At 42.1% G+C, this 25,711-nt stretch overlaps 2 protein-coding genes across 2 annotated transcripts in view; both read left to right on the top strand.

Moving 5' to 3' along the window:
- The window catches only part of hydin (HYDIN axonemal central pair apparatus protein), a 61,303-nt gene extending 48,328 nt beyond the window's left edge, over window positions 1-12,975 (top strand). The window contains exons 57-82 of the mRNA XM_030765327.1: window positions 245-480; window positions 635-786; window positions 892-1,087; window positions 1,246-1,354; window positions 2,906-3,139; window positions 3,405-3,757; window positions 4,329-4,489; window positions 4,620-4,714; window positions 4,876-5,089; window positions 5,338-5,535; window positions 5,629-5,755; window positions 5,853-6,018; window positions 6,334-6,481; window positions 6,680-6,887; window positions 7,167-7,388; window positions 7,552-7,721; window positions 7,915-8,113; window positions 8,338-8,496; window positions 8,596-8,876; window positions 9,051-9,270; window positions 9,559-9,771; window positions 10,083-10,246; window positions 10,425-10,566; window positions 11,527-11,757; window positions 11,969-12,193; window positions 12,466-12,975. Coding sequence (XP_030621187.1) covers window positions 245-480; window positions 635-786; window positions 892-1,087; window positions 1,246-1,354; window positions 2,906-3,139; window positions 3,405-3,757; window positions 4,329-4,489; window positions 4,620-4,714; window positions 4,876-5,089; window positions 5,338-5,535; window positions 5,629-5,755; window positions 5,853-6,018; window positions 6,334-6,481; window positions 6,680-6,887; window positions 7,167-7,388; window positions 7,552-7,721; window positions 7,915-8,113; window positions 8,338-8,496; window positions 8,596-8,876; window positions 9,051-9,270; window positions 9,559-9,771; window positions 10,083-10,246; window positions 10,425-10,566; window positions 11,527-11,757; window positions 11,969-12,193; window positions 12,466-12,975 — 5,333 coding nt within the window. The remainder of the gene's footprint in view (window positions 1-244; window positions 481-634; window positions 787-891; window positions 1,088-1,245; window positions 1,355-2,905; window positions 3,140-3,404; window positions 3,758-4,328; window positions 4,490-4,619; window positions 4,715-4,875; window positions 5,090-5,337; window positions 5,536-5,628; window positions 5,756-5,852; window positions 6,019-6,333; window positions 6,482-6,679; window positions 6,888-7,166; window positions 7,389-7,551; window positions 7,722-7,914; window positions 8,114-8,337; window positions 8,497-8,595; window positions 8,877-9,050; window positions 9,271-9,558; window positions 9,772-10,082; window positions 10,247-10,424; window positions 10,567-11,526; window positions 11,758-11,968; window positions 12,194-12,465) is intronic.
- A 2,513-nt stretch (window positions 12,976-15,488) lies between these two features.
- The window catches only part of necab2 (N-terminal EF-hand calcium binding protein 2), a 63,482-nt gene continuing 53,259 nt past the window's right edge, over window positions 15,489-25,711 (top strand). The window contains exons 1-2 of the mRNA XM_030766699.1: window positions 15,489-15,806; window positions 22,792-22,816. Of these exons, the coding sequence (XP_030622559.1) occupies window positions 15,489-15,806; window positions 22,792-22,816 (343 nt within the window). The remainder of the gene's footprint in view (window positions 15,807-22,791; window positions 22,817-25,711) is intronic.

Genomic DNA, 25,711 nt, shown 5'->3' with positions numbered 1-25,711 from the left:
TTCTTCTGAAGAGACAAACATTGATTTGCTACCTGTGTACCATTCAACCAAATACAACACAAATTACTCAGAGACCAACAGTGGCATTATGTGATACAACTCGTATAGATTTAAGAGGCACTTTACCATTCACGTCTAAAAATTACCCAGAAAGATTTGAGTCCAATCTGCTTGCCTTATTCTGATTTGATTCTAACTCTATCTGACTCATTCTGTTGTTTACCATTTTTTATATCCTGTCCAGGTATTGCGTGTGAGGACATTGCTTCTATCTTTGAGGAGCATAGGCTGTGTAAGAACAGCAATATGCTGCACTGTGAGCAGTATCGTAATGCCATGGGAATTTACGTCCAGGATGAAAACAAGTTTGTGTTCAATAACGTGCTGGTGGGCGAGCAGGCTAAAGCCAGATTTCGTCTCACAAACCCTGTCAAAGTGCCCTGCAAACTGAGCCTCCATGTCAAATCTGCTCTCACTAAGGTACGTGACTCATTTCATCATTTGTGATTCACACTGAGATTGTTGTTTCAGTTCTGTACGTGGTTTACACCAGTGCAGCGTTTAATTGGATGTTGGCGCTTTGAGTGCTTTGTATTAGTTTGCTCTCACGCCTGTGTCCTGTTGGTATTTCCAGACGGCAGGACGTACCTCAGATGTGTTTGAGCTGACCCCCACCAAGATGTGCATCCCCAGTCACTCCCATGCCTTTGCCACAGTCACCTTTTCTCCTCAGGCCATGCAGACCTACCGTGCTATGTTTGAGGCTTCAGTCGAAGGAGCTGCCAGGTTACCTCATATTCAGTGACAGTGTCTATACAAGTGTCTGTGTGTGTGTGTGTATATGTGTGTTTGAGAGAGAGACATTTACATTTTTTTTCTTTTACTGTTTAGCCTAGTTCCTTCAGGTAAAGTCAAGGCACTGATGTTTGAACTGTTGGGTGAAGGAAATCTGCCCACTGTGACTGTACTCAGGCCAGCTCTGAGGAACGGCAGAGGACAGCCGGTCCTACAGTTCAAACGCCTGCTGGTTGGTAGAGGACAATGCCTTCCTCTGGTGATGAAAAACACTGGCAGTGTCCCTGCACAGGTGAGAATCACTCCCGCTCTTTGTTGAGAGACTGAATGTGGAGTGCCATGAGAGTTTGTTTGGAGTTGTGGAGACATGGAGCACAGATTTCATGTTTGAGATGCATATTCACAGTACTGGCACGTTCATTGTTTGTTTTTGTTTTCAATGACGTGCAGATGGTCATTAGTCTCACTGATAAGATGAGTACATTTAGACTGAGAGCAGCCCCAGGAACCATCTGTAGAAATCTTTCGTCTTCACACACACAGACGGACCCCGGAACAGGTGAGATGTCTTTTAAGATTTTTATTTAAGCTTGGGTGTCACATTGAGTCTCATTTCCATGTCTTTTTCAAGTGAGCAGCCAAATATAACCCATAAAGAAACAGTAAAAAGACAAACACAATAGTAACCCTATCATGTCTTTTAAAAAATTGTGTACTCATGCTCAGAAACGTTCATTAACCTTTTTTAATGAGTAAGAGAAAAGTTCCGAGTTTGAAATGCGTCTATAAACTTTTCCATGAGGAATGGAGTATTATATCTGAAAGCAACCTCGTCATAGCCCAGTTCAGCTTTAGGTATGTGAGATAAAATGAGAGCCTTCGAACAGACAGTGAGGACTGCACTTACTGTTTGATGCATCAGCTCCAACATCTCAGAAACAGCCATCCTTTCAAAGATTTTCACACACAGCAGTGTCCAGGCTTTCCTGAAACAGAAACAGACTGAGAACAAACAGTCAGAAAGAGGTCTGTGGGTGAAAACAGCCTGATGATGAGGGAGGACAAAGGAGAATTGCAACAGTTGTCCAAGCTAACTGCACGGTTCAACAGTGGCATGCAGAATAACAGTCAAGATGCACAACTTTTCTGTTCTTGGAAATGTCAGCAGACAACCACACTGGTTTTCACTCCATCCACGCCATCCACATGCTGCAATAAGCATGCAATCACTCACAGTGCGCAACTGAAGACTGGAGAAAGCTGATCACCTGACCTGATGAATCCCAGTTCACACTGTGTCATGCTGATGGCAGACTCAGGATTTGGTCTGAGCCCATGGGCCCATTCTGCATGATGTCACTAGTACAGGGTGATGGCAGTGTTGTAACAGTGTGAAGAATGTATCCTTGGTCATTGATGCCAACTGAACGATGTTTAAACGCTGTAGCAAATCGGTCACCATCAGCGGATACACCTGGTCGCCCAAAAATGTCCAGTGTATTCCCCGTCACATGGGTAATTCCTGTAGATTTATGCACTATGTCACATACATTGTCTCAGAATGGATCTGGGAGCATGACAGCATGATTTATGCAGTCCCCAGACCTCAACCCAATCGAGCATCTTTGGAATTAGATGGAACATGGTGTTTACAGCATGAATTCCCAACTGAGCATCTTTAGGATGAGATGAATGTGTTTTCAGGATTAATGTACTTCAAATTAATCTGCAAGAATGTTTCTGACACCACTGTTCTGGTGGGAAAAGCAGGGGAGGACTGTCAGATCCTGTATTAGATGGGTGTACCTGATGAAGAGGCCACTAAGTATAGACTTCTAGATGTATATTAGTCCTGGAGCCCTTGGCAATATTCCCAGAGTCAATATCTACAAAAACTCCTGTTCACATCATTTGATCTTGAATTTATCATAACTGTAGTTTGTCACAGGCAGGAAATAGAAGGAGGCAAGTAAAACATGCAGACATGGATTTGGCATAGGTCTGGCACTGGTCCTCCCAGTAATGCCCTCCTTCACAATTTCTGTCTCTACAGAGATTCATAGTTTTGACCTTTTCGCTTTTCGTTTGTTTGTTTTGTTTTTGCTTTTAGACAAGCCACTGGCTGATAGATTCATACTGGTGCTCAAGGTACAAGAGCAGGCTGAGTTTGAGGTCGAGTTCCGTCCAGAGTTGGCTCAGAGTTTTGAAGCCTCTATACAACTGGTCGTCCAGAATAACCAATTTGACCAGAGGGAAGTGCAGCTGTTGGGAGAGGGTTACCGTGACATTGTTACCTTTGACAGCATCAGCAGTAAGACCCACCAGGATGAGGACTGTGCAGATGGTAAGCAGGCTCCATCATTTCCTTATGTTTGTCTGAGGCATTTATACTCCAACATCAGATTCACTGTAAACCAGATACTCTCATTCTTGCATTTTCTCTCTCAACTGTTGTCAGCGTATAAAGAAGCAAACCTTTAATGTCTTTCTTAACATCTCACTTTTAAAAAGCATTTCATACATATTAAAGGGATTTTGATAAAACATTTTACTGTCATTAGGATCTGAGAGGAACTACTTAACTTACAGTGTAACTATTTCTCACGCAGACCTCCTGCACTTTGGAGATTGCCATGTGGGCAGGTCTTACCACGAGACATTTACCATGACCAATCAGAGCAACACCGCGGTATTGCGTTTCGAGTGGCCTACAGATGGACCGGTGTTGCATTTCTCACCACGGGTGGGACACCTTCATGCTGGCTGCACCAAAGACGTGACCGTGACCTTCTGTTCAGAGGAGCCCACAGTACTGAGTGCCCGGGCCATGAAGTGTAAACTGTGCCGTATCATCCTCCAGCAGCCTGTCGATCAGGTGCCAGACTGGGATGACCGCCTTAGAACCATCCACTGGGTGAATACCAGCCAGCAGGCTTCCCCACAGCGGCCAGCCAAGAAGAAGGTGAGAAATAAACAAAACATACATACAGACACAGTGACAGGGCTCCAAGGAGAAATTATGACAAAATGTGTCTGTGAAACATCACCAGGTCTCTGTTAATGTTATAGTGCAATCAATGACAGTTTTTTCTTTTGCAAGTGACAACAAGTTTAGAAATGAGAAACATGAGCCAATTAAATGATACAAGACTCAAGTGACTGTGGAGCGAATAGTTTATAAGCAGTACTGAATCATCTAATAATGACATTCAAATAAATCAGAAACAAAAGGGAGCCTAGCAAAAAACAAACACAAATGCATATATGTACTTTCTCAAACAATGTTACAATTATAATGAGAACAAGATGAAGAACAAGAAAAGGAAGTTGCACATGACAATGACTGTCAAATTGGTTTAGATCACAGATTATTAAGACAGAAAAATTACAACATTATTTTTTTTACATTTAACTTTGAAATACAGAAAGAGTGGAAGGCCAGCTTTTAGAGGCAAGTTTTACATGCTGCCTTAAATCCTCTAACACATTGGGACATCGGTGTAAATCTCTGTCCCCTTCTGTGCTTTTCACAGGAGATAAAGACCGACCCAGAGCCAGCCCACTCTGTGGTGGAGAACTCCTACAGAGAAATGGAGCTGATGATCAGCGCCATGTGCGATTATGCCAAGTTCACATGTAACACTGAGCCAATTCGTTTTAAAGACACCATGCTATACCAAACCAGAGTTTTCCAGTGAGTGTTTTGGGGATTCTGTACATCTTATTTGTTTTTTATTAATATCTCTAAGACCTCTCTTCAGGTTGTTCAAGAGAGGTTGTTCAAGCGTTTCGAGACATGTGTCATCCTTCTTTATTCTCTCCAGGTTCCAGATGGTGAATGAGGGTCGCATAAAGCTGGAGTTCTCTTGGCAGGTTTCGATGGAGACGTTTGGGGAGAGCATCTGCTCTGATCACGCGGGTGAATCTCATCAGATGTTTTGTGACATAATGTAAAGCGCACAACATATTAGTGTAACACCCAGACACAGGTGTTTACCCTTAGTCTGAAAATCCACAGCTTGATTAACTGTTGATTTGTGATCACTTTTTTTAAAAGTAAAACTGGTCCTGTTTTCACAGTCAAGACCCCTGGCTCTCGGCAAGGCAGCAGGGCCTCTCTGCGAACAGCTAGCTGTCTGGAGAGTTTGTCTAGACTGATGTTTGGTGATGCGGATCTGCCTCCTTTCTCAGTGGAGCCCAGCATGGGGTTCATCAGCCCAGGAGCAGAGCAGACCTTCCATGTCAGGTTCTCCCCTCGAAAGGTGGCTGAATGTGAAGCCAGGCTGCTCTGCAGGTCAGAAACACACACACACACACATTCCCAGATCATGCTCTAAAGTTTCACATTTACCTCAGAGTTCATAAAGAGCATGACACAGACAACAGAATGCAGTCACACGCACCATGATCAACCAGTTGTCCTGTCGTGGCAAAGGTCTACTGAAACTAACGCCATTTTATCCTCATCAAACATCATTTCCTTTGTGTATCTTCTTTGAAATCAGCCCCTCATTTAAAATCTCTTTGGTTTTTTTTCAATAGCATCCCTAACCTCAAAGATGGGCAGGGGCCTGTGGTGTCAGCGAGTGGCCGCAGCCTGCTACCTTACTGTCACTTTCACCTGGAGGACTCTGACTACATCACTGCAAAAAGAAATAGGCGCCTTCAAGGGGCCTCTCTGGACCCTAACACTAGGGTGATAGAGTTCACCTCTGTGGGCACTGGTGTGTCTGCCTACAGGTAAGCACTGTTTCAGTGCATGTGACCATACAATCTGACTACATTTCTGCTCTGGTCACCCATCAAGACATCTATCCTTTTGTTCTGTCACAGAGAGTTAAGTATCATGAACCCTACCAACAAACCCTATTCATTCACCTGGAGATGTGACGATCCGAGTATCTCACCCTTCACCTGTCTTACGCCAAAAAACTCCATTGAACCTGGGAAGAAAGTGGAGGTTTGCATGTTGTATTTTGGTGCTCATGACATACTGCCTTCGCTTTGTTACCAGACCCCCATACAATCTGTTTTTTTTCTCTGGGTTTTTGCTCTAGGTCTCATTTGAGTTTCAAGCTCAGGACTTTGACCTTGTAGAGTCCTTCTGGACCTTTCTAATTCCAGAGCGGAACCTGTCTCTGCCCTTCCTGCTGGTGGGCACAGTCAATGATCCAGAGGTCTATATAGATCGGGCCCATCTGAACCTTGGCAGCTTACTTGTGGGTAAGATGTGCCTCTTGTGTGTTAAAAGAGAGGTAGCCATCATCTACATTATGGTAACAATGATAGATACTTTTTAAGATGACTTTATCATGATGGGAACAAAGTGGGTATCACAGATTAGCAAAACAAATTTTTTTAGCAAGACTCCTAACATTGTACCATTTTAGAGTGCAGTGGGACCCCATCTGTGAGTAATTAGTGTGGATGGTTAAGAGGTTTCATCATTTTATATTATATGGGTTTATCACTGTGGTCTGGGTAAAACTGTTCCAGAGGTGTGTGTGTGTGTGTGTGTATGTCTGTCTATTTGTCCAGGGCAAGAAGTACACCAGACTGTGTATATAGTGAACGCAGAGGAGAAACCCTTCCAATTTACTGTCCAGGAATCCTCCTGCCACTCTGAGGCCTTCCAAAACAGCTTATTGCTGGAGCCCTTGCAGGGTTCTGTGCCACCCAAAGACAAGTGAGCTTTTCCCTCTATAACTGCACAAGACCAGCGGTATCTTCACACACAGCCAAGCGGTGCTGCTTGCCTTACTGAAGGCTAGCACAAGAATCCAATGTTAAAATGAAATAAATGTTTAGGTGATACAAAAGCAAGGACAAAAGGTGCAATGGCTGAATACATTCTCTCCTCCTGGCTTGTTTGTCCATTTGCCAGATACCCCATAGTGGTGTCCTTCAAACCCTGTCAGGAGGGCATGGTGACCTTTAATGTGGTGGTGAAAGTCAAGGGCAAGGTGGAGTCTCTCTGCTTGAATGTGAAAGCAGAGGGGTATCGTATGAATGCATATGTACTGTGTGAAAGCCCTGAAGGTGCTGTTACAGAGCTGGTACAGAGTAAAGTTCATCAGGTAGACTTCAAAATGGTGAGTACAACATGTATGCCAAGACAGTTTTCCAGTTGTCATTGAAATCTGTGTAACACAAAATAAAAGTCAACTTGAATAAACTTTAAAAAAACTGTATTCCAGTTAATTGAAAGAAGCTTGTAAGAAACATTTTCTTTTGAGAGATTTCTCACGTTGCAGAAATCCAATTTCCTGAGTTCTGTAAGGCTTTCATGTTTTCTTTCTCCTTTGAACATGTTATTAATATTCTAAGTTCCAGTTTTAGAGGCCTTTGATGTTTAGGTCTCTTTTTAACAGGTGGAGTTGGGGGATAATTCAACCTGTGTTTTCCTGGTGTCCAACTCTGGCAAGTTAAATCTTGAAGTGGAGTACGAGTTATGGGCACCCGCTTCACTGCGGCGCCACCTGCAGGTTGAGCCTCACGCAGACGTAGTGGCCGAGGGCCGACAGAGCCGTTGTACAGTCAGCTTCATTCCCCAGCAAAAATGTGTGCTGAAAGACACAGGTCTTAAGATCAAGGTGGGCATTCTTGAATCGGCTACATCTCCCCACTACTGCTCTGTGGACAGAAGCACAGCCTCTCAGTTTGTCTGCGGCTCTTTTACACAAACCTTATTGCCTTTCTTTCTTTTGTTCTTTTGACCTTTTTTTTCGTGTTGCTCTTTCTCTCACACTTTCTCAGGTCAAAAATGGACCTACTTTCAGTTGCTCCCTTCTGGGCTTTGCAGCATCCCCCGAGCTGAACTTCTCCTTCATTAAACATGACTTTGGAATAAATTTCATTTATAGTGACGGGATGATTCCAGCCTCATGTACACTGGTCATCAGCAACAAAGGAGAAAGGGGAATCAGGTAGATATGTACAGAGTACAGAGAAAGAAGTCTGCTTGAGTTGTAATCATCACCACTGTCCCACAAATGAACAAAGAGGGGTTTATTTTCTTGCTTGTACCAGATATTACAATGGAAGTTCTGTTGGTTTCAGAATGATAATTTGATATTTGCTCATTGTAAGTGATTGTTATTTAATATGCAATCCCTACAGTCTAGGTTGCCTGTACTCCAGTACACCCTTTCTGGAGGTGGATTTTATCCCGGAGGTCCTAGCTCCTGGTGCATCTAAGGAAGTGCTCTTCACTTTCTACCCCCAGAAGGCTGTGCAGTACCATGAGATAGTGGTCTTTGAGATGAACAACTGTGCTAAGCAGGCAGTGGAGATCCTTGGCTTAGGGGCTGACATGAAGGTAGATGGAATTGGAGAATCTCCCTTAATCTTCATATTTTTTTTATCCTTTGATGAGCTCGATAGCAGTACCCATCTGGTCCCTTTGTAAGAATCTGTCACATTTTTATATATTTCCCTCCTATTCTATGTGTGTGTTTGTGCGTGTGTGTGTGTGTGTGCGCGTGTGCGCGTGCATGTGTATTTGTTCTTTCCTTCCTTTCTTCCTTCTTTCCTTTCTTTCAGATTGGTGTAGAGGACACCAAACATAAGGTGGTGAATCTAGGAGTCCTTCGGGTGGGCCGAAAAAGTAGAAGAGTAATCCCAGTGGTCAACAACAGTCACTCACCGCTGACCTTCTCCCTGCGCCTCAGCCCCTCGGTGGACAAACTGCTGGACTCTCGGGTAAATCAGTCTCGCTCTCTCTCACTCACACGCACACACATGTGCGTAATCTTATATAACTCAGTGTGTGAGAGATTTTGACATGTGTTTGCATGTTAGGTGTTGTCAGTGAAACCAGAGTCGGAGGTTACACTAAAAGCACAAGGAGGACGCTGTACAGTGGACATCCTATTCTCTCCGAAACAACGAATGACTCCTTTCAGTGAGGAGCTGCTCCTAGAATGCTTAGGTACAGTGCGCCCCCTGCTGATCTTTAAGGGTTGCTGTCAGGCAGTGGAGGTCCAGCTTGACCAAGACTACCTGCCTTTTGGAGCTGTTGTCCAGCGTGGCCATGCAACCAGACGGGTCATCATGCAGAACACTGGAGACATAGGCGCAAAGTAAGATTAATATATCCACCACCCTGTATTGTAATTTAGGACCACATAAGGCAGCCACCTGAACATTTTTAATGCTTCACTATGCCAGTCATCATCAGGATGGTCCAGATGATTAGGATTTTGTCTTCTGATAGCATTGCTCGCTCTCCTTAATAATGACTCTGTTTATGATAGGTTTGAATGGGACGTCAAACGCTTTGCCCCAGACTTCAGTATCAAACCAGCCAAAGGATACATCTCCCCTGGGGCAGAGGTGCCATTCGAGGTGACCTTTACCCCTGTGGAGCTGGGTCAGGACCTCTGTTACAATGGCCTGCGCTGTAATATAGAGGGGAGTGAACCTGTTACCCTCACTCTAGCAGGCTCGTGTGTCACACCTCCCATCGTAAAGGAGGTAGGAGACACAGATTTCTCACGTTTATCAGTTTATTTCACATTTATGTATATAATAAACTTATGTAATTTACATTTATGGAATATAATGTAAAGATCTGACTGACTTAATAAGTGCAGTGCTTAAATGTATCATAATTCAAAGCTTAACAACAACAACAACAAAGATAATTATTTTCATTAGTGTTAAAGTCTGCATAAAATGAGAGTGGACTCTCTCTCTCACTGTCTCAAACTCTCATTCTCTCTCTGTCTCTCACACACACTTCTCTCCTCTTTTGTTGTGCAGGTGGTAAATTTTGTGTGTCAAGTACGTAATCAGCAAACCCAGTCTCTCATCGTGTTCAACCATACAAACCAGCGATGTGTCCTTAAGCCTGTGATAGAAGGAGAGCACTGGAGAGGGCCACACACCTGCATTCTGGAGGCAAACCAAGAGAGCAAGGCCTATGAAATCACCTACAAGCCCCTGGTTATGACACCCGAGGGAATCAAGCATGTGGTCAGTACTGCTCCTATCCCCTTCCTTATCAATAATCCTGGATTCAGCTTTTCAATCTCTGACACTCACAGGAACAAATGTGTTTTATGATCTGACCATGAACCCAGCTATCACAAGCCACCCACTGACCCCAGATACTGACATCAAACATTTCATTCTAAATGCTGTACAATTGAAGCTTGACCTTTGTGGAAGTTGTAGAAATTGGCTATCGAATGATGTGGTACCTCTCTCTCTCTCTCCCCCTCTCTCTCTCTCTCTCTCTCTCTCTCTCTCTCTCTCCTTCTCCCTCTCTCCGTCTCGCTGTACAGGGCTCAGTGTTCTTCTCATTCCCTGATGGAACAGGCGTGCTTTACACTCTGAATGGCACCGCTGAGCCGCCCAAGGCTGTCAGCACTATCACACATGAGATCCCCTGTAAGACCCTACACACACAGCTGCTGCCTGTTCACAACTGGCTGTCCAAGTCTCAAAGGTAAAGACTATCCACCATCACTCTCAGCACTTTACAGTCTTCAACATCAGTTACGTAGGATTTCATAATCATTTTTGTGCTTGATGGTTAATGTAGAAAGCAGTTGGTTTCCTTAAGTTTTCAAACCATAAAATGGTACGAAACAGCTCTGTCCTTTATATTTCCTCATTTGTTACAGGTTTCGTGCCATTATTAAGCTAGAGCGTCCAGACAACACAGTCACGCTAAAGGGGCTGGACTATGTGGATGTACCAGCGTTGGCTAAGAGGGACTACCAGATCTCTTTCTTTGCTTACAAAGAGGGCCAGTACAATGCCAAAGTCAGTGTCCTGCAGGCACCTGTACCTAAAGGCCAATTATACTTCTGCGTTGAATCTGCGCCGTAGGTACGGCGTAGGCTCTGCGTAGCTGGTAACCTACGCTGTAGTCTACACCATAGCCTGATGCGCACCCCCCCAGAAATGTAACTATACGTCCTGGCGACGTGCATCGAAGCAGACCACAACAACTGTGACTGGTCCACTTGGTAGCATCACCCTCCTTGTGTTTCAGTCGGTTCAATGGTCACACACACCATCTCCTCCGATGTCTTCTCTCTTTTCTGCGTTGCAGTAATTTCAGTTGAACATTTATTAGCTCCAACTCCAACATGATCCCCTCAGTTTCAGTCTCCATTGAAAATTTTCGGCAAAATGGTGAACTAAGCACTTGTTATTTTGAGAGCTCCATTTGTCTGTCCCCCAACGTTTAGAAACTAGTCCTTCTTTTAAACGCAAAACTTGTACAGATACTGACATGCAAAGACTGAATTCTGACTTTTTATTTAACATTATTCTAGCCATCATTTGTTATGCACCAAGAAAATCAACACAGTGACATAGAGATCCCACCGCAAACTAGCGTTTTGGCGATGTAATTACAGAGCGACGCACCAACGCAGAAGTATAAATGCTCACAACGGCGTAGGCTGCGCATAGAGCCTACACAGAAGTATAAATCAGCCTTAATAGTGTTCATTCTACTACTGTCATCCCAGAGGATACACTCTAATGAAAGCTGTGATTATGTTCTTTAACAGATTTTAAAACATTTTTACAACTATTGTGACTCCTATTATGTCAATAGGAATAGAAAAATAGAAAAGTTGTTTCACGAGTATCTATGCATCAGGTGTCTTCGTCATCCTGAGCTGTGTGTTTAGCTATTATGATTGGATGGTAAAATTGGTTTGCTAAAGCATATGTTGAAAGTTGCCTTTTGTTGGCTCTCTTCTTTCTTAGGCGACATTCCTGAACGAAGTGACAGGTGAATACTTGTTCTACTACCTAAACTTCAAAGCAACATCACCAGAAGTGATCAGCACCATTACGATGGAGACGACCGTGCGGCAGACTGCCTCCGCCTCAGTGAAAGTGGAGAACCCTCTTCCCAACATCCTAGTCTTCAATGTAGACTGTCGCTGTGCTGACATCAGTGTTCCTCCTCAGCTTTCTGTGAATGGACAATCAAAGGTATCACGGTTCTGCTACGCCGCCCACTGGCTACGTTAGGACCAAAAATACCAAAGCTTCATTTTCATACAACATAACATGATTTAATTAAAAATGTAATACAATCTTATATTTTGCTTTTCATTATTTGTTTGATCACTATTTCAGTTTCAGCGTAATGGGTGCTATTACAGGTTGATGAAACTTTGGCTCTAAATTTGCTGTTTCTAAGGGCACTCTTAAATTTGACTACCAACCCCTGATTGTTGGAGAATCGACTGCACGTCTCCTGCTGCATAACAGTGAGTTGGGCAGTTTCCACTATAAGCTGCTGTTGAAGGCCTTGCCCGCTCCACCAGAGAAACCAGTTTACTTTTCGGCCCCACTGGGCAGCAGCCAACACCTCTCTGTCAACTTCACCAATTACTCCCGAGTCGAGGTTGAGTATACCTGCAAGGTAATGACCGTTCATTCTCTTACCAATCGAAACTGAGCAATGATCATTCTCAGAACCTGAATTCATTCTGTTCTATTATTGTCTACTTTATTTTATTCTGGTATGGTCCATATGATCCTGCTGTGTGATTTGCTCTATCCAGTACACTGTACAGTGATTAAGATTTGCACAGACCAGAGGAGTCATGCAACATTGCTCTATAATCAAATACAGAAGACATGTGGTGTCCATTATAAAATTCTGTGAGCAGTAACGGCATCTTTCTGCCTTAGACGGACAATGCAGATTTCACTGTAGATAAGAGTGTGACCGTGGCAGCCGGGTCTCACGAGGGCACAGAGGTGAGTGTGAACGTGGGCTTTGAACCCTCACAGCTTGGAGAGATTCGGGGCACCCTCACTCTCTACTCAAGTTTGGGAGGAGAATACACCTTCCCTCTGTGTGGTACCTGCACCCCTCCCAAAGCACAGGGCCCCTTTTCCATCCGCTCTGGCACCAGCATCTCCATCCCCTTTAGGAACATCTTCCAGCAGGCCACCTCATTCTCCCTCCAAGTAAGCAACCCAGCTTTTACTGTGCACGGTGTGGAGCTCATGCGGCCAAAGAAGACCCATAAAATTGTGGTAGCATTTGAGGGGTTACCTGCAGGATCTACAGGCACCTCCATTGGGACTCTTACTATCTCCAGCCCTCGAATAGAGGGCCACGGGCAGGTTGTCTCTTGGGTGTACTATCTGAAGGGTTACAGCCCAGAATTGATCCAGAGGGAAAAGACCTCATAAAGAAATGTTCCCAGAACAGGAAATTAACTTATCCTATTGCACTTTAATGCACAAAGTTCAGCTTTAGAACTAATGTTTGGCTTTAGAAATGTCAGATGGGAAGTAAAATGAATGTTCTTGGTCTTCTTTTAATGTCAGAAATGGCAATTAAAATTGATAAAACTTTTTATGCTGATGTATCTTTCATAAATAAATAAGATTTCATAAATAAAACATACCCTAATTTTAGTTTCATATTTCTTTCTGATACAACAGTTTAACTTGTTTTGGAAGTGTAATTTTTAGAGGGAGCAACGCATGAAGTTATGGACTGCACCCACATGACTGTTTTTCTTTTCAGCGTTTATGAATAAATGTGGCATTCGTGGCGTTTAAATGTTTTAACGTCTTAAGTATTAGCAGCTATGCACATGTCTTGGAGGTTGACGGTTCAAATTGTAAAGCCTAAAATGTTCTCAGATCCACTAGGAGGTGCCCTTGCTGCTCCTGTATCACCGCCTAATCTGCCCGGACATACTTAGACGCTTTCTCGGAAAAGCAAATACAGTGTGAAGTTACATTTATGCATGCGTTATGCAGTTCAGCGTTTCTGCTTGTGCGCTCCTCACCAAAGATGGTTACCTCCTCGAGAACCATATTAACTATGTGGCACAGCACATAGAAAAGAAAGGCCACCTTTCCTCTTCCTTTACGCATTTTTCATATTTAAACATACATTGTTTCACCTGCTTTGCAGAAATTTGGGATTTGAGTTGTGGGAATGTCTTAATGAGAGAGTGGGGTAGAAGAGTTTATGCAGGACACACGGCTCCCAAGTCCTGGTCCTCATAACACAGATTTTCAAATTGCTTTGAGATTGTTTACAGAGTGGTGATTCAACATTTTTACAAGCGTACTTCAAACCACAACCGTAAAGTGCACGCTTGAAACCACTGAGTTAATGCTGAGCAGCTAATTGTTCTTATTGGTCAGGGCAATTACAAATACCTCTCTCTCCCTTCAACATCATATCTTCATTATCTTCACGAGTAGACCCTCACTGGTCATGTGTTGGAAGAGAAAGCACTCAAAGAGACAAACGATCCAAGTGGTCAATTTTATACAGTCGAAATATAACGGAGACAAAAAGCCTAGAGCTATGGCACGTGCTCCAACAGCTCAACTGGACGTGAGAGACAGCCCACTCATCTGTGAGGAACGTCAGGAGGGGGACCACAGTTTGCCTGATGCCTTTTGCCTTACGAGGTTGGTCGGACTGCTGTAGCTGAGGTAACCGGAGCAACGCGCTCGCTCACTTGGACTCAGTACCTATTTAGCCCTATGTTGATGTGCTTACTGGGCAGGGGGCATCAGGTTCATACACTAGCTATTCATACGTAACCAGCAGGCACTGACGTGAAATTATGGCTTGTTGCAGCCTAATGACTCCAAGACAGTCTTAAGAGGTGGAACTGAAAGACACAGAGGTCGCTAAGAGTTGCCCCCACATAAAGTGTGGTGCATTTCCATTTCTCTCTCAGAAGCTTAACGCCCAGCGCACTTTAACTCTACAGAACGGCAGGTGGTTCTGCTCTTGGTCCAATTAAATAAATGGTCCTTCAGTTGTTGCGATTTAATCACCACCACTGAAAGGGCAGGAGTGGGGAGTCTTTCTCCCAGCCTTTCAACTCGCAAAGGTCATAGCAGACTTACAGAGGTACTGAGGTAATGAGGAGCTTTACTGAACTGTGAAAGCGCACCTAGTGAAACAGCTAGGATGGTGTTTTTAGGCCGATAAAGATGCCCACAGGGTCTCTGATTCTCAACATCAAGTCTTTTCATCCAAGAGATGCTCTGCGTTCATGTTCAGCAAGCCGCTGGAAAGCTTAATGAACCCGCTGCAGTATAGAGTGAAATCTCCTAATAATTCCAACATGACACATTGCTCACGACTGACGTTTAGTCCGTGTCACAATCTTAGGCACGAAAATTATTTTTACTCTTTTACACTGAACAATTAATTTACGATTTCACTATCCTGAAAGCTGTAGTTTTACTGATCTTTCAGTTTGTACATCCGGAGTTTAAAAAATGTCAGTAAAATTATGCCACTGTCCATCTTGAATTATTCATCTCTGAAAACAGCAGTGGGAAGGACAAAACGTTCAAGTAATTCCGTCGTCCTGTGAAAAATAAAACATTATTTCAAACGACATTATTTCATTATTTCAAACGACAAACATTATTTCACTTATCATAAGTGCCCTCAAACTTTGCATATGTCTGATTGCTTAGCATCGGTAGTAATATCAGAGGCTGTCTTCATCTTAATAAAAAAAGTGCTGCTTCTGTTTCAACGCTGTCTTACTGGTCGTCTTATTCTTCAAGAACTTTACAGGGAGTAAGGGCATTTGTGCGCTGCGCGCGCCTGTGTGTGTGTGTGTGTGTGTGTGTAAAGGGTGGATAAGGTGACGTAGGAGCGGAGGGAGGGATTGCCCCCATAGCGCGCAGCATGAACGCTCCGCGGCAAAAGGATGTGTGAGCAAGCAGCGCGCTACTGCAGGGACGGCGTCCACAAACTGCTCCACAAAGAACAACCCAAACTCCGGGCACAAGACAGTAAAGACCAGCCCAAAGTCGGGGCTCAGGACAGCGAGACAGCGACGGCTGCACAGTCCGGAAACAGCGGTACCCAGCCCGGTGGAATAGACGGGCTTGTCCGCTGGATAGTCACCAAGATGAGCGACAACAAAAGCATCTCTACCCGGGAATATGTGAAGGAGGAGGCGGCGGTTGCCCAGGAGCAGTTCTTCGCACCGGAGCCACGTAAAGGCATCTCTGTGATACTTGATGTATGTATGTTTTGTTATTGGGGATAATGAGTTTATGATCTGAATTGTTTGTAGTCTAAAGCCAACCACACTGTCGAATTCAAAAAGTTTACGTCGGCCTTTTAGTCGATTTCTCCACACTGATCGCTTGTGATTAATTATACATAATAGACCTGATCACCAGTGTTTTACAGTGTGGACGACAGTATAATTAGCTTTGGAAGTTAGGATTCCTTCCCACTGAAGTCTCCTGTTTCATATCGCGAACTCCAAACTGGATTAATAACAGCGAAGTCTGAGATGTATATCACCGTAAACTTTGCCATTTTAAACAACAGAAACTTGGCCGTTGTTGTTTTTGTATTATTATTATCATTATTATCATTATTATTATTATTATTATTATTATTATTATTATTAAATCACATTGAAGTAGTTTCTGATCGCTGGTGACCACTGCAGCATTCAAACACGTTTGCACTTTTATAACGGGTAAAAAAGCTGAAAGATGAAGGATTGAACAATATTTCAAACAACACATAATTATACTATCTGCACACATGAAACATGCGCGTTTCAGTTCCAATAGGAAAAGATAGTATTGTGACGTTAATACCTTTCCTTCCCCAGATTTTCCCCTCGTGCATCCATTATTTTACAAGACTAGGTCATTGACAAGCATACACTCTAACTCAATAATTTATGAAGCTTTTCCACTGCGCCCAGCAATTAAGCTTTGTGGTTGGCTGCTGAAGCAAGGTCTCAGCAGTATTGATTTAGTAGGTCAAAGTGTTGCCTCAGAATTTTTCTATCGGTGCTTGATAATTATGTGAAGCCGATGTTCTTTTCTCGAGAGATCTGCGTATTGCTTTTAGGGGCAAAAGTTAAATCGGTAAAATGAGAAAAAAAGTAGGCAAGATCATCTACAGACTCAAATAGATCACCAGTTAGTCCACCCAGACACTGAAGTAGGTAGTGAATTAAAAAAGGAAAACCTCGACAGATCCTTAATAATTTCATTTTAGTAGCTTAAATACGGAATTTAGGACATTAACAGCATCGGACTGGAAGAGTGGGACTAGAGAGTCTGGAGAAAGAGAGAGAGAATACGACGATTACTTTTCGAAAAACCCAAAGAAAACATACAGCCGGAAGCGGCGATTTTCGGGATCCAAGCAGACTGGGTCAGTTCAGCAATTTTCCGTTGTGGCGCCACAAACTGATTGAAATGTACACATATTTACGAGCCTCATCAGAACCATGCACACTAGAATCAGTATGGAAAATCGCAACTAAAATTTACATAAGGAAAAAGCATTCGAGTTATAAGCATTTTACCTTCATTACAGTAACAGACTTAGATAACATTCTGCAGACTGCTTTACAGTCTCCAGGTATAGGTACCAAGTTTGCTCGCAGTCTGAAATAATCCAAATGAGTGCTGTTATTTGATTACCTGATGGTAGACATGGTTTTAAAGATATTGCTTCATCTTTGCAGCACCAGTCAGGAACTTGACTGTGGCATGAGGTATAACATCAGGGGCCTTTTCTTTCTTGTCCCGCCATTGGACAGTGTATTAATAGAGGACAGCCTATAGACATGAATCACATGTGTGATCCAAGTTTTGGTGGGGATCTGATGAAATGTTTCATCTTTCATCCTTTCAACTAATTTGTTTAGAATTCCAACACCAATAGCCTTTTAATGTCTGTTGGAAACATCAGTTTTTAAGTTTGGGACTCCACAGATCCTTTCAAGTCCATTTTATCTATTGTTGTGTCATGGGCTTTAGTCTATTCATGACACTGGGGTGGGGGTAAGGGGTGGGGGGGTCTGCAGACATGTGCAGTTAATGGCTGAGCGCAATAAATTCAGCTCCACTTTATTTTAAGTTATCAAACAAATATTATCCAGCCTAAAGAGGAATGGGACCAAAAACAATCTGTATTCAGCATATTAATGTCTCATAACAATGCCAAAGGGCTAATTTACTCACAATGTTTACGTTGTCATCACACTGTCCTATACATACATCTGTGCTCCTCAGTTCCATAAAGAGCAATGGTTATCTTGAGGCAGCATGAAAATGAGAGACAGAGAGACAGACAGACAGAGAGACAGACAGACAGACAGACAGACAAAGTGGAGACTAGCTCAGGAGCGGAGGTGCTCGTCAGGAGATTGATTTCTGTCTTCATCCTGTGGGTGGATTCTATTGCCCGTTTTGTTCCCCTCCACCAAATGAGACATTCCTCTCTGAGCCTGGCCCACTGGTACTGGAATGAGACATCCTTCTCTGTCCCTGGTCCACTGGTACTGGAATGAGACATCCTTCTCTGTCCCTGGTCCACTGGTATTGGAATGAGACATCCTTCTCTGTCCCTGGTCCACTGGTATTGCGATGAGACATCCTTCTCTGTCCCTGGTCCACTGGTATTGCGATGAGACATCCTTCTCTGTCCCTGGTCCACTGGTGTTGCGACGAAACATCCTTCTCTGTCCCTGGTACACTGGTGTTGCAATGAGACATTCTTTTCTGAGCCTGGTCCCGTGGTAGTGGCAGATCCACTGACCTGCAGAAGAGATCAAAGGCAGCCCTGCCCATACTTCAAATCTGTCCATACTTTAAAGAGGATGTGAAAAGACACATTTTATGGCTATGAGCGCTTGTTTCAATTGATTACCCAAATTTCCATTATTATTCGGATTATCCATTATCCAAAGCCATGAGAGAACAATGATCATTAAGAATAAATTCACATGAGTCAGCTATTGAAGATTTTTGTTAACTTCCAAACCATTTGAAATTAGTTCATCACAAGCATGTTTAAATGATAGATATGCTGGTCCATATCCATTGTAAAAAATTTCTCTAGTGACCACAGATGGACAGATCTGGGGTAGTCACTCATATGAGAGAGAGACACTACCTGAAAATCCAGCATTTTAGGCTTTTGAGTGGATTGGCAGTTTCTGTACTTGAAAAAATGAGTAAGTATATACTACATAACAGCAATACCAGTACTTTTATGGTAACTGCAGTGAACCATAACGTCATAATTGGTTGAGCAAAAAGTAAGCCATCATGGCTGTAGTTGTTACAATAGCCACCTGTGGGCAGCAGAGGTGGTTCTAACTTGTTCAACATCAAATTGTACGATTGGAAGGACAGATGAGATCAGAGAGGCTTGGATTAATTCCTTCTCTGTATTCTCTCAGTATAGAGTATAACTCAAATTGGATATTCATGCATATTTTATCTGTCATTGTAATATTTACCAATGATGATAATGTAAGCCAGCTAGCTAGCTAACCCAGTGAAGCATTTAACTATGCTTGTATTCCATTAAAAACTGCTTGCAAAAATTTTGCATGATTTTTATATAACAATTAGACTATGTTTCATCTGTTGCATCTCGTTGACAGTTGTAATGATAGCTGAAGAGTTAGGTATGTTGCATTATTGCTCATTTTACTTTAGTACAATTTTAAAGTTGGACATTATCAGTGAAAAAATGACAAGGACATTATGGGTTTATTTTCTTTAAACTGCTTCATACTTTCTGAATAAATTAAATTTATTTATTCCCCATTGCACTATGAATAAGCTACCAGTCTTCCTTTTATCCTCCTTGATAATGTTCCTTGCTGTTTTTTACTGATAAAACTCTTTTAAAATTAAATTACCCAACTCTTTAAAGGTTGTCTCCATGTCATGTACTCTACTTGTGATTCACAGCCAAGCTGATGTCACAGAATCGTGCTGAAAGCAAAGTTTGTCAATCTCACAACAATAGAAAGATTTTAAAACAGAAAAACTGTACAAAGGGTTGTTTATTTATTTATTTATTTTTGACCACAGATGTTTATTTTATGTTTCACTCTAATCTACTTAAACTGGTGCATTGTTTCTTGTCTCCTACACAGCAACAGATAAATCTAATACATTGTCACACTTAGCTGAGAATTTTCAGAATCCCTATTATGTGTAACAGTGGGGCTACTCTGTAAACACTAGTTTCCCAAGATGAATCAGATTGTTTTAAAAAACATGACTGGCTATTGCAGGTCCATCATCTCAGAACCATAACATGAATGGAATGCACAGAGATGACCAAAAACAAAGCAGTTAGCAAGTTAACTAACCTACCTAATGTGCTCTTGATGTAGCAATGATAGTGCAATTGATCTGACTTGCTGTTTTGCCAGAGTTTAGTCAACTAAGTCTTAGTCCAAAGAAACCACAAAATAACAGTCTATAGCCTTCAATAAGAGTATAGTGTTTAAAAGAAGAGCCTTTCAGGTGCTTTTGAAAACCAACTCAAAGGTCTTCTGTCCTGGGCTGGCCGTATGTCAAGTCACACCATAATTTTTTCAAACCAAACAGCATACATAACAATAAGATAAAAATTAACTGCAACTCTTCTTTCTGTCTTTAGTTAAATGGCATTTATAAAGTTGTTAAAGTATATTTACAGCGACTTTCAGTGCATATACACTAACTGCTGACTGACCTGATGGAGCCTACATCATCAATGTGTACAGTTCTATTTCTGTAACAGGAATGAATCATTTGCAGAATGCTGCTTTGGCATACCTACATTAATGATCCGTCGTTTAGGATTATTTCGGCCCAATGTGTATTCAAGCCAACAGCCGTGTTTGAGTTATGACAGCTCGCCTGGTGCTCATCAGGTTGGATCAGCTGCTGGCTTTACATGACATTTACTGAGCAATTTAACAGCCTGTATATTGGCTTGGCATATAAAAAAAAATAAATAAAGATGTTTGCTGTCAGAGTGGAGGCTTAGTCTGCTGTGATGGCTATAGAGAACAGATCAAACTGAGGATTTTTAAGATTATGGTTGTCATATGTCTACATCAGACCAGTACGTAGAAAGCAGAAACTGTCATACATGTATTGTATTTCACCGTATCCAGAGTTAAGTCCTCTCTTATTTTTTTCTTCCTTTTCATCCTTTTCTCTCCTGCCAGTCTATCTCAGTATTTTTTTTTCTCTGGATTTTTGTCATCCTTTATCTTTTTCTCCACCCTCTGCCTCTTTTCATCTTCCTCTATCCCTCCTCTAATCACACTCATTCTCTTCCTCACGCTGTCTTTGCCTCTTTCTTCTTTCGCCTTGTTCTGTCTCTTTCTCACTCTGTATTCTCGTCCACTGTAGCATGCTTTGAGTCACTGTCGATTAGGCTGTGTCTGTAAGTGTTTGGCTCTGAATTGCAGGGTTGAGTGGAGAGTTCCTGTATTAGCAGAACTCTCTGCGGTATTACAGCGCAGTGTTATCTTTATAGCCTTTCCTTCTCGAAGAAAGAACAAATGCAGGTTCATTCATGTAGGAGTTTAATTTTGAAGACTAGACCTTTTTGTTTTCTCCCTCTCTCTCTCTCTCTCTCTCTCTCTCTCTTTCTTTTATCTCTCTCTCTTTCTTTTATCTCTCTTTCTTTTATTCTTTCTTTCTGTATAACTCCAAGATGACATCTCCGCCAGTAACGTAACAGATATGAACTGTTTTTATTATTTGTCTGAAGTAGCACAGATACTGATTTTAGAACAGACTTTGTAATACTCAAACAATTAGAACATAATACCTGACCTCAAGTGTTGAAAATAAATAGGGGAGCGGGTGGGGGCTTAACTGCTGTAGTTGTCAGTGCTTTTCATTGTCAGTGACACTCTTTGATATTATGCTCATAGTCCTTGTAGTTCAGATTAGCTCTTTGTGATTCTGGGTCTTTGCTCCCCTCTTTTTTGTCAAAGAAATCTCTCCCATGAAGCGTAAGTAAATTGGGTCACCTTTATCATCTGACTTAACTGAATCAGGCCTGACAAATGGCAGATCAGAAAAGCCCCCCCATCCCCCACACTCAAGACCAATTTGTGGACCAATTTGATGCCCACACACACACACACACACACACACACACACACACACACATACACATACACACACACACACACACACACACACCCCTTCAGCTTGGGCCTTTTATTATAATGCACTGGGTCAGCTCTTCTAAATGCATGTGGCATCTCTTCTCGTGATGGGAATGAGATGCTGTAGTGTAGACCCCATCAGGCACGTTTTGGGCGTTGGGCTCTTTGGCCCATATTTTAGTTGAGAAATGGTCTCCTGGCTCAGTTTTCCTTTGAAAGCACCTGTCCTTTTTTTGTTCAATATGTGTAAATTTTATTGTGGTAAACCTCAGGGTTTTCTTTTTCTGAAACGACACATAACAGGAGTGTAGGGAATTCTTTAACACACACAAAATGCTCCTCCACCTTCTAGTGTTATCATGTGCTTCCTAAATTCACTAGGTACATTTCTTCTTTTCAGTCTTTGCATTCTCTTGTTCATCTCTTCCTGTTCCTTTTACCCATGCACGTGGATTTGATAGCAAGGTGAAGATGCGGAGGACTAAGCTAAGCAAACACTTCTTCCTTGGAAATCGTTTGAAAAAGATAGTAGTTTTCAGGTGGTTTGTAAGACAGGACGCTGCACTGATGAGAAATCATTCAACACACAACACAAGTATTCAGGGAGTATTCAGTTCACGTTCACTGTCTCTCTACTGGTGGCAAGGAAAAACATGGCCAGTCGGCACAGAATCATGACAGGAGTAGCTATCATATGTTACTGTTTTAGTACAAGGCTTTTGTTCTGTACTTTATCTCTGTGTCTTCCTCTATGAGTCTGTACAGTGTGAGTGAAGAGCCCCTCTAAATATCTCATAACCTCAAATCTAGAAAACAAAACAAACAAAAAAACTCATGTCAGCCTCAGTTAATTCATTTAACTCAGAAATTAAATACATGCTCATTGGAATGCAACAGGATGACTGTCTGTGTTTTACCTTTTTGTATTTTATTGGACGGTCCTTACGTTTTACTACCTAATTAACTGGTGTTACTTTGAAAAAGTTACTATATTATACATTGATACATATGTAATGACCAATTATATATATCTCTTTTGTTTCCATCTCAGATCTTCCGGAGAGCAGATAAGGATGGTGAGTGTGAAATGTCTACATTGCCTGTTTTATTCTTTTCCTTTTGACTTTATTGCGTTTTAAAAGTGATGTTGAGTGAGACGGAGTGTGTATGTGTGTGTATGTGTGTTGGGGGATGCGTATTTGCTATGCAAGCATGAGGCTTATTTGTTTAATTGTGTTTTTTTACATGAGTGTTTGTTCCCGTTTTTGTGCAGCTCTGTGCCAGGTTTCTAGAATTTTGTGAAAGAGTGTTTGTGGTTGTCCTGGAGACTTGAATAAGAATTATACTTATGTTAATTATATTGCATAAGAAACTGGAAATGTATTTGCTAATTGATTTTAGCTACGTCTAATTATGCAAATAACATCCTCTTTTCTTCATGCATATTCCCTGTGCCCTTTTCTACCGGTCATTAAGTAGAGCCAGTGCATAATGGAAGGTGCAAAAACCAAAATAATTTTTCATTCTTGACAAAAAGAAATCATTTCATTGTTAACAATTGTAGTGCAAAAATCTATTGTTGCAGTTTGATTGTTGTATGAACCCGTCACCCACGGTTTGCTCCCTAGCTGATTTGCGTCACCATTTTTCGCCTCAAACAACAGGGGAATTTTTAGTGTTTGTGCAGCAATCATTAGAGTACGATTAAAATCTTCTTTTTGTCTTTCTCTCTCTCAGAAACATCAGAGAGCTTCCTAGCAGTGAAAATGAACGTGTCTGCAACAATTAAGAGAGCATTTTCGATACTAACGGCTGAAAATAAAATACTTTCCCATACATTACCTTCTTAAAGGCAGCGGTCGGTATTTTGATGCGTGGAACTAGCCCAGTTTGTGTTATTTTTAAAGCCCTCTCTTGGGAGGAGCTTTATGGATGTTTTTAATGAGGGACGGAGTGAGCGACTCGGAGAGCTCGGCTGCTGGAGAGAGATGGGCGCCTGGTCTTGCTGCCTTGCTTCGCTTTCCAATCACTCCTTTGCTATGAGTGCCAGGCTCAGCAATTTTATTGGTCTCCAACCACGAGCAATAAACCCACCCAATCTTATTCATCAAAACATCCTCCGGACTGCGGTCAGTCAAAAATTTAGCTACTGGTTTAGTTGACTGTTACGCAGAGCCAACAGAATCTTTTAATAGTTAAATTGAAAAACTGTAAATTGTATCAGTGCTCAAACGCAAATACAGACTAACCACGTTCCCTTGTAACGCTGATATTTTACAGAAATCTACAGGGTTCAATGGACAGAGACCGCATTAAGTAGTGGCTGCAGGAATCATTAGCGTGTGTGTTTTGTATCGGAGAAAGACATGCTCGTTTGACCTGCGAGCTTTTATCCGGGCTCGCTCAGACGGACAGTGTGTGTGTCACACTCTGATTACGGGGGTTAAAACCCATACATCTACCAAGAGCCTGTTTGACGCAAAGGGCACAATAGCCGTGCCCCCTAACAACACATCGCCGCTCCACACAGCGTGTCCTTTTAAATATTTAACTCCTTTAAAAGGAGCTCTTGCGTGAGAGAGAGAGGTAACTGTAATTATGGACAAGTGGGTGGTAATGGAAGTTTAATTGGCTTCTTTCTATCCACTTTGAATTCAGCACATGGCCCCCACTACAATGTTCCTCTGAGCGAAAAACTCCATACATAGAGGAGGAATGACTCTCACCATGAATTAAAACGTATGGCTACGTGTGTGTGTGTGTGTGTTATACAGTAGTGCACTGTTATCGTACGCAGATTTGAGTGGAACATATAATCCCATGGTTTTCAGAGCACAGGGGTGCTCAAGTTTAAGCCCTTTCCTCTTTATGCATCTTTTAGTATTCATGAAACTCTCTGGCTCCGAATGAGACTGCACTCATGGCACACTCACTGACAACAATAGCTCACTCACTGACAGCGCACTCACACTCACTGACAGAGCAAAGCATTCACATTAACACAACTTCTTTCACTGCAGTGTCTTTGCAGCATGGGAAATTGTAAGAAATTGTAATTATTCCGTGAGTCCGTAGTATTGAGGTTGAGTATAGACAGAAATATCTGTCCAACACTGAATTGGTCTTTGTTTTAAGAACAGTGGCTTGCATGCTGGAGTGAATGAGGCAATGCTGGGGGTCTCAAGCAAAATGAGCATGTTTTTTTCCCCTTGTATTTAAATGACATTATAATACATGAAAATCAAGATATTTAATGTTGAGACTGACAACTTATCAAGCATATCATATAATATTAGTTGGTCGTAGTCTTAAGTATTGCAAACATTGTTTTTGTGGTGAGAGGCCTGTAACTAAGAGTGAACTAGAGGACCCTCACCACAAAAACAATGATCCTTGCCATAAAAATCTTCGGGAACTTGTACTGTAGAGAACGAAGCATTTGAAATCAATGTTATTTGACAATTTTAACGCATCTTGCAGGCTTTGGGCTGATCGTTCATTTATCCTATAGTGTAAACATAGAGATAAATGCAACACTTTTCAGTAGCGATACGGATCCTGGAGAGCTAGTGCTGGACACTTAATTGGTGTGTTCAGCAGACATATGATACTGGACTTCTTTAAGCGTTCTCTGGCCAGAGAGACTACAGCATTTAGCCATCATGTCCACAATGTCAGCATGAGAGCGATTCATTACTGTACATGGTGAAGGAGGCGTGTAGTCTATCTTTTAGACAGAGAGAGAGAGAGAGAGAGAGAGAGAGAGCAGCTATATTCATAGCTTTCTGTGCCTTGATCTTTTTTTTTTTTTTTTTGTAAATACACCAGCACTTGTTTCTTTGATTCAGGGGATTGGTGTCCATTTGATGAGTGAAACTAGGCGTTCAGGTGCTAAACTGGATCCTGTGGGCACAAATTGAGAAACACCAGAGAGTACTCAATTGAAATAGCTTTTCTCCTCTTTTCCTCTT

This window comes from Chanos chanos, chromosome 2, assembly GCF_902362185.1.
Source record: "Chanos chanos chromosome 2, fChaCha1.1, whole genome shotgun sequence".
NCBI classification, from domain to species: Eukaryota; Metazoa; Chordata; class Actinopteri; order Gonorynchiformes; family Chanidae; genus Chanos; species Chanos chanos.
The sequence above is the reverse complement of the archived record's forward strand: the minus strand, read 5'-3'. Positions and strand labels throughout refer to the sequence as shown.